The 14335-nt window shown below is 43.7% G+C and overlaps 2 protein-coding genes across 5 annotated transcripts in view; one reads left to right on the forward strand and one right to left on the reverse strand.

Moving 5' to 3' along the window:
- SMARCAD1 (SWI/SNF-related, matrix-associated actin-dependent regulator of chromatin, subfamily a, containing DEAD/H box 1) overlaps positions 1-14335 on the forward strand; it is a 314928-nt gene that overhangs the window by 290595 nt on the left and 9998 nt on the right. For all 4 annotated transcript variants that reach the window (XM_030190695.1, XM_030190696.1, XM_030190698.1 and 1 more), the window contains one exon: positions 9862-9971. In XM_030190695.1, the coding sequence (XP_030046555.1) occupies positions 9862-9971 (110 nt within the window). The remainder of the gene's footprint in view (positions 1-9861; positions 9972-14335) is intronic.
- Positions 1-14335, reverse strand: part of HPGDS (hematopoietic prostaglandin D synthase) — a 79017-nt gene that overhangs the window by 4696 nt on the left and 59986 nt on the right. The window lies entirely within an intron of this gene.

The following is a 14335-nucleotide window of genomic DNA, read 5'->3' on the forward strand; positions in this document are numbered from 1 at the left end:
ATAGTGGAATTAGAAGAGGTACAGAGAAGGGCAGCGAAAATGATAAAGGGGATAGGACGACTTCCCTGTGAGGAAAGGCTAAAGCGGCTAGGGCTCTTCAGCTTGGAGAAAAGACGGCTGAGGGAAGATATGATAGAGGTCTATAAAATAATGAATGGATTGGAACGGGTAGACGTGATTCACTTGTTTACTTTTTCCAAAAATACTAGGACTGGCGGGCATGCAATGAAGCTGCAAAGTAGTAAATTTAAAACGAATCGGAGAAAGTATTTCTTGTTAAGCTGTTCGTGGGCCCTTGTGCCCAGGCCGAGGCTTAGGAAGGACCTTGGCCAAGGCCTAGGGTGGACCAAACAGGCGCTAAGTAAAACCCCGGCCACAAAACCCCGCACACTCAGGACAAACTAGCACCACCAGAAAAGGGAGATAGACCACTCAGGCGGGCCTCACGGCCGAACAGAAACCCACTCGTACAGAGTCCAAGCGTGGCCTCATTGCCAAACTGGAACCAAGTCACACACTGGGGAAGGGAAAAAGAACAATGAGGTGTCCCAAAAGGGACTGGCGCACATGCAACGCACACACCACTAGCTAGTGACACAAGGGAAGGGTGACAGATGAGAACTTGGCAGGTACAAGCTACAACCAGGGGAAGAGAAAGTCAAGGACAGAATGGGACACAGACTCTAAAAGAGCGAAGCTCCACAGGAACACTCTAGGCTGTAACATACAAATACACTAGGCTGTGCCACACAGCACCCAAAGGAAAAGGGGAAGTCTCCTAAAGGAATACACAAGGCTGTGCTACACAGCACTCAAGGAGAAGGGAAACCACTATAGGAATACACAGGACTGTGCCACTCGGCACTCAAGAGTCAAGGGAATCCACACACAAGAGTACGCAAGGCAGTGCCACAGAGTCAGATAACATACTAGAGACAAAGGGAAAAGCAAACAGGAAAGGCTGCCGTTACATATACCAAACAGATAAGGGCAGTGTTCACAAGAATCAGGAGACAAGCACAGCAGACAAAGCATAAAAGCACGCTAAAGGAAAGGGCTGCCAAACACAAGTTAGGGAGAGGCAGGCTTATACTGCAGTTAAAGGATAAAAGCTAACAAAGAAGAAAAACAAACAACGTTCTTACCAAAACTCAGTCAGCATACAGAGACAGAGCACCCACAGGTGCAGGGAAGCAGCTTAGCTAGGGGAACAACCAGCACACAGAGACAAAGCAACAGAGCACCCACAGGTGCAGGGAAGCAAGGTAATCAGGGAAAGCAGCTTAGCTAGGGAAACAAGCAAGCATACGCTGGGAACAACCAGCACACAGAGAAGCTATTAGCAGTGAGAGGAGTAAACAAACTCCCACGAAAGCACGGTGTGCCACAAGCACAGACAGAGAGAGGGTAACGGGCTTCAGCTGACAGGAATCAAACGCTAAAGCATGGGCTGAAGGGAAAGGTAGGTTTAAATAGATCTGACTTCTGACATCTGCTGCCTCAGCCATCAGCTCAATCCCTAACAGGCCAATCAGAGGCCAGTCCCAGTCATTCCCCTGCCTGTCTAGCAGAATCATAACATTTCTTCACTCAACGTGTAATTAAACTCTGGAATTTGTTGTCAGAGAATGTAGTAAAAGCAGTTAGCTTAGCGGGGTTTAAAAAAGGTTGGATAGCTTCCTAAAAGAAAAGTCCATAAGCCATTATTATAATGGACTTGGAGAAAATCCATTGCTTATTTGTAGAATACTGAATGGTAACGAGTAGACAACTAGTTCACACGTATCAAACTCTCAATGTGGTAAGAGGGGGAGAAAAAGCCTCATAATTTCACAAAGAAAGGCATATAACAATCTGAGTCAACGCTCAATATATGGGTGACTGTGTCCTTTTGTGACTCGTATAATCATAGGCAAAACCCTCTCCTTCCAAATAAGTCTTTTTGAAGAGCTTTGATTGCATTCAGTTATTTATATTCAATTAATATGCTTTTTCAATTTTGAATGCGGTGAATAATCAACCACAAATTGAAATCACTTATCTTTACATTCGGTCGGCTTGTCAGACCTCAACAGGTACCCGTTTTGCAAGGGCTTTTTCAAGAGATCTGGACTTATATGAACATAGTGGTGGTCTGTCAGTGTGTGCCACGACATAAGCCTTTCTTTGAGAAATTGAGGCTTTTTCTCCTCCTCTTACCAAATTGACAGTTTGATACGTGTGAACTAGTTGTCTATCCAGCAGTGAATAGACTTAGGTCGTGTTATAATTGATTTAAGGAGTCTTATTTGTAGAATAAGCAACATAAAATATATTGTACTGTTTTAGGATCTTGCCAGGTATTTGTGACCTGGATTGGCCACTGTTGGAAACAGGATGCTGGGCTTGATGGACCTTCGGTCTGTCCCAGTATGGCAATACTTATGTACTTATGATATGGGAATGAGAGAGTTGAGATTCTGGACCCAGGGGGTATATGTTGATGGAGGAGAGATGTTGGACTCAGGAAGAAGAGAGAACAGATGAAGGAAGACGCTAAATGGAGGGGAGTGAGGGAGAGATTTTGGACCAGGGAGATATGCCAGACGTGGGGGGGGGGGGGGGGGAAGGAAGCTACCGAAAGGCTGAGGAAGATGTGAGAGATGGGGAATGCTGGCTAGAATGTGGGGAAAAGATGAAAAGCTGTAGGTAGACGACACAGTAAAAAGAAGCAGATTGAGGAGTGGATGGTAAGGAGGAGGAGTGAAATCTTCGTAGACAGAGAAAAAAATTTAAATGGAAGCAAGCTGAGAGGTAGAGATCAATGTTCGGGATAGATGTAAGATGTAAGAGAAACCATGAGGAAGATACAAGAGGAGAGAAGAAGTGTCAGATGGACTGGTAATCCTGCAAGGAGAGTTAACAGAAGACAGAGGAAAGCAGAAACCAGAGACTGAGACCAACATGATTGGAAAATTAAAAGGGCTAGAAAACAGAGGAATTTAAAGAAAAAAATGTATTCTTGATTTGGTGTTTTGAATGTTGATTTTTGAAAAATTTAAATCTGCTAAGTCGAGAAATTTTGCCTCCGAAAATTTTTTTTTTTTTTTAATCAAGGTGGTAGTTCCGATGGAGCCACCAGCCAAGATGGCCGCTAATGCATGAGCTCCACGAAGTCATGATCGAGGACCTCCACAAAAAGCGGTATTAACCCTCCCAAGTGAACCACGAAATGCTCCTTGGAAGTACAAGGCACAGGTCGAAAGAATCGCCGCCGGAGAAGCCGCTGTAAGCGTACAAGATCGCTTCCCCCTCCCCCGAACTGCACCGCGAACTGCCGTTGCTGGAGTTGTTCCCACAGGAGAAAGAAGCAATAGATAGCGATTTGGCCGGGGTCTGGATAACGATCGAACCAGACTGACAACGAGGGCTAGATCTGGCAGTCACGGAGGAACAAAAGGGAAGGTGAGCTCCTGAGTGGGGGAGGAGAGACAACAACAACGTAAGGTGAGGCAGGAAACCGCCGAATAAAAAAATGGTGGTCTCAGTTCGGTTCGGGGGGGGGCAATAAAGATAATAAAAGAAAAAAACAGTAACTATGAATCAACAACTTAATTGAGGACCTAGCAAAGGGCAAGGAGCACAAGGAGGGCTACGGGCAGAGCTGGAGAAAAGCAACCATAGCACTGCTGAGTTTACACCTTGTGGGTAGCCTGGCGTCCTAAAACAATAGAGGGGCACTCTCATCAATATCTGATTCCATCAAGCACGGACAAAGGAGTTGAGCTAAATAACAAAATTATAAACGCATACTCTGTGTTAGCTGCCCAGCACATCAAAGAGGCAGCCTATGTAACTGGGACAGATTTAAGAACCAAAAGGAGGCTATCTCAGCGGGGCAGCCTTTGATATCCTTGCATGGCAACCAGAGGTTCTAAAAAAAGAGATGGAAAAAAATAAGGGCAGAGGTTCAAAGATGGCTGAAAAGAACTCCCCTCTGTCACCCTCAGTGAGTTCGGCTTGGGCCTCGGAAATAGTCACGGAAGTGAAAATGGCGGTGGAGGAGACTATGCGCAGTCAGCTACAACAAATAATCGATAAGCTGGATGGAATGGATCACTGACTAACCATCTTTACTAAAGAATTCCAGGAGGTTCAGCAGAGACTGGGAGCAGTAGAGTCCTCGAATCAGGAGTCCTCATCAGATATTGCATACCTTAAGAAAACTGTGACAACCTTGGAGGAAAAAGTGGACGACTTAGAAAATCGCTCTCGAAGGAACAACCTAAGACTGGTTGGCCTACCCGAATCAATAAAGGATATGGAACTGAGGTTTTTTTTTTTTTTTAGAACCATGGCTCTCTAAGGTCTTGAATAATCAAAGCACGGCGGGACCGCTCAAAATAGAACGAGTACATCGATTGGGATCCAGAAGAGCTCCCAGCGGAAAACCCAGGGTAGTCATACTCAGATTGCTGCACTACCAACATAAGATAGAACTGTTAGCAGCTCTCAGGACTGGAGAAATGCTCGAGGTGAAGGGCCACAGACTCCTGTGTTTTCAAGACTATTCAACTAAAGTCTCGCTCCAACGGAAACAATTTTCTCTGGTTTGTTGGAATCTACACAGACTACAAATATGATTTAGCCTATTGTACCCGGCTAAGCTACGAATCCAATACAATGGAACAGTGAAATTCGATGAAACTGCAGAAGCGGCCCAAGCTTTTGTTGACCAGCTGGAAAGAGACAGACCGAGCACAACCAAAGAATAAGTAGAACTCTTATTGATGGTTTGGGAGCTATTTAAAGAGGAATGAAGGGGAGCAGAAAGGACAAGAAAGACCTAAGACTGCTATAAGATAAGTTTCAAAGCATAAGATGTTTCATATGACAAGGGAGGAAGGGGACATATGTTCAAGATATACATTTGGCAGGAGGGAGTATTTGATCGGAGTCACGGAAGTAGTGCACCTTTGGTGCCTTTTAGGAGAGGGAGGGAAGGGGGAAGGGGGACATACAGGAAGGAATGTACTTCAAGGTTCGAAAGGGGATGGAGGAAATAGGTAACATACTTTCGGTAACAGGGAGTTAACAACTGCAAAGATTAACATTTAAAAGGAGGCGGGGGGGTACTGGCTGGGATGCCCTCGTCACTTAATAAAAGATGGTATCAGTTTTCCATATCACTTGTATAATGATATTACATAATGACCCTTAAGATGGTGACATGGAACGTGGGTGGAATCTCCTCACCGATTAAAAGACAAAAAATACTACAGACAGTCCATAAACAGAAGACATCAATAGCCTTACTCCAGGAAACGCACCTAAACACTAAGGAACACCAGAAATTGTGCCACTGGTGGGATCTTATTATGAATCTCCAGCGCAGGCAAAAAAAGGGGGAGTCATTATACTAATTAAGAAAGGGATCCAATTTACCACCCATAAAACTATCACTGACGATGCAGGCAGATTCGTGTTGGTACATCTAACAATAGAACGCTAACCAGTAGTCATATGTAATGTGTTTGCTCCCAACACATATAACAAGGCTTTCTGCAAGCAAATCTTACGCCATTTAACAGGTTTTGATGGAACTCCTATCCTGATAGGGGGGGGATTTCAATACAGTGGGAGATCCTAGTCTAGATAGATCACATGGGGAGACGAGGGGCTCTGCGCTGGAATCACGAGGGTTTGGAGTGATGAGTGAAGTCCTGGATCTGGTGGACATTTGGCGAACATTACACCCATTAGAACGCGACTATACACATTTGTCTCGCGCTAACGCCACCATGTCCAGTATCGATTATTTATTATTAGAAGTTTATTTGCAAGAGTACGGAAGGCAGAAATAGGCCCCATTAAAATATCAGACCACGCAATGGTAGTGGCTATTTTAGAACCCCCCCCCCCCCCCCCAAAATAAATACAAGTCACTTTCAATGGAAATTTCCAGTTAGTCTTTATAAGGACAAGAGATTTCTAGAGTTTATATCTCAAAAATGTAAGCAATTTCAGGAAACCAACCAGGCTGTTATGGACACCCCAATGTTATACTGGGACACAGCTAAAGCAGTATTGAGGGGAGAGATCCTGGCCTATGTAAGTCATCAGAAAAAAGTAAGGGAGAGGGAAGTGCTTCGCTTAGAGAACGAAGTAACACTATTGAGACTGGCGTATGGACGCCACCCCAGTATACAGTTAAGAACCCAGCTCTTGGAAATACAGCAGGCCCTAAACGAGAGGATTCACCACAACGCCAAAAAAAATGTACCTATTATAGATAATAATTGTATAAACACGCAAATAAAAGTGGTAGGATGTTGGCCAGGTTGTCGGAACCCCGTCAAGGGCCCTCTAAAATAAGTGCCCTATACGCATCTAATGGTACTTTAGAGAATAAGGATGCTCAAATCAACCGAATCATGAAAGATTATTATGCACACTTATACTCACCTGCAGTCCCTCCCCCGTTGAACAGCAAAATGTATCTTTCTGGACAAAATATCACCCAAATAGATCTGTAGAATTTGGCCATGTTAAATGCCCCATTTACAGCAGAGGAAATATCTTGGGCTATACAGCAGGCCCAGATGGCTACAGAGGAGAATTCTATAAAATGATAAGGAAGCGGTAGTCTCACCTTTAACAGCTATGTTCAATGCAATAGTAAAGGAGAGACAAATGCCCATATCTTTAAGATTAGCACAGATTATCGTGCTGCCAAAGCCAGGGCGGGACACACAGAAACCAGAGTCTTACAGACCGATATCATTACTTAACTACGAAGCCAAATTATTTGCAAAAGTCCTAGCGAATCGTTTATCCCGATTACTACCAGAAATAATTGAGGAATCTCAAATGGGTTTTGTCCAGGGCAGAAATATTACCAAAAATACGAGGAAGATATTAACAACGTTAGAAGTAGTGTCCAATCAAGCCATCCCGTCTGTGCTAGTCAGCTTTGACGCAGAGAAGGCATTCGATAGGGTGGTATGGGATTTTTTATTTGGGGTATTAGATGCATACGGAATACGGGGGTTCTTTCAGGAGACAATTCATGCATTATACTATCTCCCCCAAGCTCAGGTGTGGGTCAATGGACTATTATCCTCCCCCTTCCCCATATACCGGGGAACCAGACAGGGATGCCCACTGTCACCTCTGTTGTTTGTCCTTACTTTAGACCCTCTGATTAGAGATATACAGAGGTCACCAGACATACAAGGTATTGAGGTGGGCGCAGAAATCTTCAAAATAGCAGCCTTCGCTGATGACTTACTCATCCATGTGACCCATCCTGAAACTTCAGTAGAGGCCCTTTTAGAATGTATAGCAGAATATGGAGACTTTTCGGGCTTTAAGCTAAACCTAGAGAAATCAGAAGCGCTGCAGAGAGAAGGGGGGGCCAGGAGGGGGATTGAAAAGATCTAATCCCGTTAAAATGGGCTGATGAATCCTTTCAATACCTGGGATTGCGGTTGTCCATGGATACATCCAAAATATATCAAATGAACATAGAGAGGATGTTGCAAGGTACAAGACACACGCTGGAGAATATACTACTACTACTATAAATCACTTTTATAGCGCTACCAGTCGTACGCAGCGCTTTACAATTGAACATGAAGAAGAAAGACAGTCACTTACAGTTTACAATCTAAATCAGGACAGACAGGACCAAAAAGGATAAGGGAAGGACAGACAGAAGGACACATAAGGATACGATAACAAGTCAGGAGTCGAAAGCAGCATCAAACAGGTAGACCTTTAGCCCAGATTTGAAGGCTGCGAGGGATGGAGCTAGACATAATGGCTCAGGAAGCCTATTCCAGGCATAAGGTGCAGCGAGATAGAAGGAGCGGAATCTGGAGTTAGCGATGGAGGAGAAGGGTGCAATTAGGAAAGAAGTGGAGCTGTTTACCTTTGTCCCTAATAGGTAGAATTAACTTGATTAAAATGACTATATTTCCAAGATGGCTATACATCCTACAAGTACTGCCACTATACTTATTAAGAAAAGACCTACAAAAACTGAATAGGATGAGTAGGAAATTTCTGTGGGGCGGGAAGAAATCAAAATTGCGACTAGAGTAGCTTTATGATAACTGGGCACAAGGAGGCCTGGGACTACCTTGTCTTAGATGGTACAACCAGGCTTGTCTTATGAGGCATCTTAGGGCTTGGTTGTTAGATACACACCAGTTTACCCTGACTAACTGGGAGAGGGCACTATAAAGGCCTTGGCATTTTAACTTTCTTTTGCAGGCCCAATCAAAAAGACTACCATCTGCTTGTCGGAAAAGTATATTATTACAATCCCTAAGAAACAGTTGGCGTTTTCTTATGAAATTCTGGAACCAGAACCCAAATATAAGCGATCAGCTACCACTCCAAGGAAATGGTGACTATTAGCCAGGAATGGAAAAAGGGATAATTAAAAGCTGGGCAGCAGTGGGAATCACCTTAATCGAACACCTAATAAACGAGGATGGGGTTCTTTATAGTTTTCAGGACTTACAGCAGAGGCTACTCCTTACCCATAAAGATCATTATATATATATAGACAATTACACCACTACTGGTTTTAGTTTAGACTGGATAGCTCTGGGTACGAGGATGGGGCCAAAGACTTTGAGAATTTTTACAAGGGGATGCCCAAGGTCAAATATCAACATCTAGCTTACATAAAGCTTTATTATCACTTTGCCCCCCCCCCCCCCCCCCCCCCCCCCCCCGGTAACTATGAGGCCCTAAAAGGGGCATGGAGCAGAGAATTGGGGTATGAATTGAAGGGAGTAAACTTTGCAAAATTGATAAGACATCCCAAAGCAAGTAGGTGGGGCGGAGCTCCAAGAGAGTCAATACAGGTTAATACATTGGGGATATATATCACAAGCACAAGCAGCGAGAGCAGGATGGATACCTGATGATCAATGTCCCAAGTGTAAAAGAGGGAGCAACACCTTTTTGCATGCATTTTGGAGATGTGACAGAGTTAAACAATCCTGGAGCTTATTTCATAAATACTTAGAGAAACTTTGTGGCCAAAGAATAACCCCCTCAGGGAGAGGAGTGCTATTGAATAAACGGGAGGCGTACGGGATTTCAGATAAGCAGGTGGGTCTATTACTGTGCAAGGCCTACGCAGTGAGGGAAAAAATGCATACTTAAATTCAAGAGGAACCACCCTCTTATTGGTACTGGAGAAATAGATTCCATGAGTTAATGCTCTGGGAGTTGCCAGGGTTTTCAAGATTTCCACAGTGAATATGCATGAGATTGATTTGCATGTATTGCTTCCATTGTGTGCATATAGATCTCATGCATATTCATTGTGAAAATCTTGAAAACCCAACTGGGTTGTGGCCCTCAAGGACCGTGGTTGCCCACCCCTGTGGTAGAGCCTACTTTGAAATTTTTTCATTCACCATTAGCGGCAGCCTTGAAGTACCGCCACTGGGTGGTTCAAGCTGCCATATAGGGCTTTTTTCTCTTATATGTCAATTTAAACCCAATAGCAACACCATTTTGAAGAAGGCAGCCACCAGGGCAAGAGCAAGTGGGGATCGATCCTGCCCCCGTCACCTCTGAGACCTTTGGAGTGAGTCAGGTTTATGCAGGCAGGGTGACTGGCTAGAAGGGAGCTGATGTGGGGGAGCACTGATGCGTGAGGGAGGCACCAAGGCAAAAGTTGGCTCAGTACACCTAAGTCCCTTGTGTTGGCCCTGTTGTTGATAGTGTGCTGTTTTCACAAGATTGCAGTGATGGGAACATATTCCTTTCTGCTGCTTTTTGTTGTACTGCAAATCAAACTGTTATAGTTCTGTGGCATAACTGTACTTAATTCAATTTTACATTCCATGTTTTTAGAGAAGTAAAAGTAATAAAACTGATCAGCAAAGGTACCATTGAAGAGTCTATGCTCAAACTCAGCAAGCAGAAGCTAAGACTAGAGCAAGATATGACCACAGTAGATGAAGGTAAGCAGATGACTAAGCTTTGTTTGATGTTGGGATCCTACTTAAAGAAAAAGGCAAAGAGGGCCACATGGACTTACCGTAATGATACATACTCAAAGTAAACTTTGTGTGATTTTTTTTTTTTTTTTTTTTTTTTAACGCCCTACTGAGATTCACTACTTTCTTTCGAAAATGCGTGTCCTTTCCTCTTTTTTTTTTTTTTTTAATTACAACCTGCTGTTTTGTTCATGAACTCCAAAAAGGGGTTGGGTATAGGGATTAAAAATAGTCCTATAACATTGAGTGCAATTTTCAGTTCCTATAGAAAAACATAGTTTTCCTTTTGAAAAAACAGGATAATCATGCGGAGAAGATGAACGTTTAAAAAAATATATATTGAAATTGTCCTAATACTTATTTCTCTGGCATTAATCTGCATTATAACAATTATTGCATACTCCCATTTTGTTTATTGTATTGATTATTTACAAAAGTTTGGTCATTAAAATACTCTGAAGACAAGTAGTTCACTGTGGTGGGTGGTGACTTAGTGGTTGGCGTAGCAGCCTGAAATCCACAGAAGCCAGTGTTCAAGCCCACTTCTCTGTGACGTTCCTTGCGACTGTAGGCAGGTCATTTCATCCACTTTTACTTAAGATGTCAGCTTAAATCATAAGCTTTCCTAGACACAGAGCTACCTGCTCCATCTGAATTGTAACTTGTGTAACAGGGATTTTAGCTTGCCCATTAGGTAGCTGCCTAGAGAATATCCAGGGTCGGTATAACCCTATACATAAATGGAATTTATTAGGCTGGGACCAGGGACAGGATTGGGATCCTCCAGGAGGCCATAAGCAGCTTGTACTCTTTCCACTTTAGTCCACTCTTTCACTAAGGCTGTGCTATAAACCAAATATTTACTAAAGTCAAGTCTCCTCAGACAAACAAATGTGACTGAGGCAGTCAATACGCAGAGTCAACAAGTAGCAATCAAAGTATTTAGCAATGTGTCTAAGGCTATAAACTCCTTACTCCAAAATCCTTAAGTATAGCCTACTACTGTGGGTACAGTTCAACATATGTTCCACTTACAGTTCTTGGTTGTAGCTGCAGTAAGGCTCAGGGATTCTGAAGGCCAAATGCAGTTCTTAAGATTCTAGACCACTTGTAATATGGTCTATAATGGGCTAGAAAACCCAGATCTCTCCTATCCCCTCCTCTCTCCTATCCACACCCATCCTGTTAGACTATCAATGCAATGCTTTGATGTTCCCATGCATACCTCTTATCCATCCCCACCCTGTTAGACTGTCAATGAAATGCTTGGATGTTTCACTTATAAATATACTGTCATCTACCACATTTGCTTATTTCCGACCTGACGAAGAAGGGGAACCTTCGAAAGCTAATCAAGAAATGTATTAAGTTATGTCCAATAAAAAAGGTGGTATCTTATTTTCTTTTCCATGTTTTATTTTGTTTGATTTCTATTGATAACCTTTAAGAGTGGACTAACACGGCTACCACACCTCTCTACTATGCATTCTTAGCATTTCCCACAGGCACCATGTGCCTCATTATGTGTTCTATAGAGATCAGTAGACACACTTTTTTTCTTTTTTAATTAGCTTTTGATGCAGTTTTTTTTTTTGTTACATTTGTATCCCGCGCTTTCCCGCTCAATGCGGCTTACATGGGGCAATGGAGAGTTAAGTGACTTGCCCAGAGTCACAAGTAGCTGCCTGTGTCTGAAGTGGGAATTGAACTCAGTTCCTCAGTTCCCCAGGATCAAAGTCCACCACCCTAACCACTAGACCACTCCTCCACTCCACTTCACTTTTTTGCCATAGATTAATGTATCTTGATTGCCCTATCTGAAGATTGCTGGGCTCAGGCTTTCACAGCATATAGCTGTATTCCTAGTAGCACATTTAAGATAGGGGAGAGAAATAGTATGGACACATGATATTTCATAAATGCACATGCTGTTTAGCCATTCGCAGCTAGCAGCACCAAATATTCCACATAATTCATTTTCAAAAAGAAACAAACTGATTAAGTTCTGTTTGAAGATAATGGGAATTATGCACACTTCAAAAGAAAAAAAAATACGTGTATACTTTACAGTTGAGCAATATAAGAATGCCCCATGGGGCGATATGAGAATTGCCCTATGTGCATTCCAGCTCTTTTTTTTTCCAGCAGTTCTGTCAACAAGCTTGTAACAGATCCTTTTTATCAGCCCCCCCCCCCCCCCCCCCTTTTTCATCTTTGACTGACTCTTCCAAAATTTCTTCTTGATTTCATTTTATATCAGTTTTTCTGGATATGGTACTGAAGGATGCCAGCAGCTCCTGAGTTTTTTGTCCAGGCTCCAAGCAGGTGATATCTATTACCAACCATTACTTGGAGAAGTCATCACGAACCATCAAGATCCAGAAAATGTCAGTCCGAATCCATAGATTCAGCACCAAAAGCATTGATGCCTAAGGACCATGGAGCCACATCAGATACTGGAGGCAAAGAGTTTCTCAAGGGAGTATGAATTTAGGAATAGACCCAGGGCACCTTTTAGAGTGGAGTGATCAAATCTATGTACAGCACTTTTCAGGTGCTATGATTACTAGGTTTTATCATCAAATATGCCAGATCTAAACTGAGTCCTACACCTTATCTGAAAGTGAGGCAAAGTTAAGTCATTGGTCTGGACTTTGTGGAGGATATGGTTTACAGCTTCAATGGTCCATGTAATTACCAGGCATGTCTTTAAATGAGATATGCTCCATGGTCTTTAAAATCTGACATCAAGCCTCTCAATGATTTCAGGAACATATTTTTATGCCTGAGAAGCTCAGATATTCTTTGCTGATGGCTCTCCCATTCCAGTTTGACCAAGGTTGCACCTTTCCAATATTGTCTCGACCGCAGCCCAGGAGGGATATATCTAAATGGCCTTTCTATTACGTAGTTTCCCACTATTCTTGAATCTGTGGGGATAGTTGTGTCCATCAACCAGTAGGTGGAGATAGAGAATTGAAAGCTGAGCTGACATATCTCTCTTGGCATCCAGTGCAGCTCCACAGTATTTTCTATCCCCAGCAGGTGGATGGATACACTTTTCAGCCTCTAGTTCTGATTGATTTGCTGCTGGTCCAGTAGGTCAGGTGGTCTCCAGTTGAGCTTTGCGGGTGGCTTGAGTTTGCAGAGTCATATCTGGTGGTCTTCAGATCCCCGTCTCTGGTGCCCTGTGAATTTACTTTTTCCCTCCCTTCTCCTCTCCCCTGTTTCCTATGGAGCTCTCCTTTTCCAGCACAACTTTAAAAAAAAAAAAGAAGAAAAGTAGTTTACTGGAGAGGGTGGGTGGGACAGTTCTGTTCCTTTCTCATCTGGAGTAAGACTTCTGGAGACTGTGAGCTTAGGGGGGAGCAGCCAGCAGTGGTAAGTCCAACTAAAGTTTGATACAGAACAGCTTGGGGGGGGGGGGGGGGGGGGGCTTCAAGTTCTACTTGGTGCAGGAAAGGGATCCTGACTCACCACTTGGGACCGTGATGTGCTGCGTTTGTGACAGTTGGGGTGAATGGTGACTCCCGCAAAGGCAGTTAATCAGTGTTCCTACTGTGAGACCCACCGGCCAGTGTTGGGGCATTACAGTACATGTAAGCAGGAAATCTCTCAGGACACAAAGGAAACAGCAGCAGCATGTCTTCAGATTTTGCGCAGCATCCAAATTTATACCAGAGACTTTGGGCTCTCCGGCAGGGCTAGTGCGCAGTTTGTTACAGGAGAGTGTGGGAGTGAGTGCCATATTGTTGGGGTCTGACTGGCAGTGAGGAACAGCCTCTGTCTGATCATGCGTGAAGCACAGCCGCCATTTTACAAAGTCAGGGCCCAACAGAGCATTCAGCTACATCAGATCTTTGTTTTCTCCGGAGTTTATATTGCTCTTACACCAGGCCTGTTTACTGAAGCAGGGACAGTGAGAGTTGCTGCAGGGTGCTTTAGCTTCTCATCCCGCTGCCTCTCCGGCTCCTAAGTGCTCTTGTTCGTTTAGACTTGCAGGATTGGGCAGATGAGGCTATCTCTGCTTCTCCCTCCTTATCTAATGTGGCCTCGGTGTGTTCAGACAACCCATCATTGAGGGAGCTGTTAGAGGAGGGAGAACGCCCTCTTGAGGAGGGGGATGATTGAAAGTACTGAGGTTGTTTCATAAAGAGGAGCTCATGACTCTTTATTTATGAGGCACTGGCAGTGCTTTCCATTGAGGAGCCTTCGGCTTCAGGAGTGCCATCTTCATCAGTCATGAGGGAGCTTAGAGGTTCTTCTAAGACCTTCCCAATGCATCTAGACATTCAGGACCTGATTACAGCATAATGGGTCTCATTGGA

This window comes from Microcaecilia unicolor, chromosome 2 (genome assembly GCF_901765095.1).
Source record: "Microcaecilia unicolor chromosome 2, aMicUni1.1, whole genome shotgun sequence".
NCBI classification, from domain to species: Eukaryota; Metazoa; Chordata; class Amphibia; order Gymnophiona; family Siphonopidae; genus Microcaecilia; species Microcaecilia unicolor.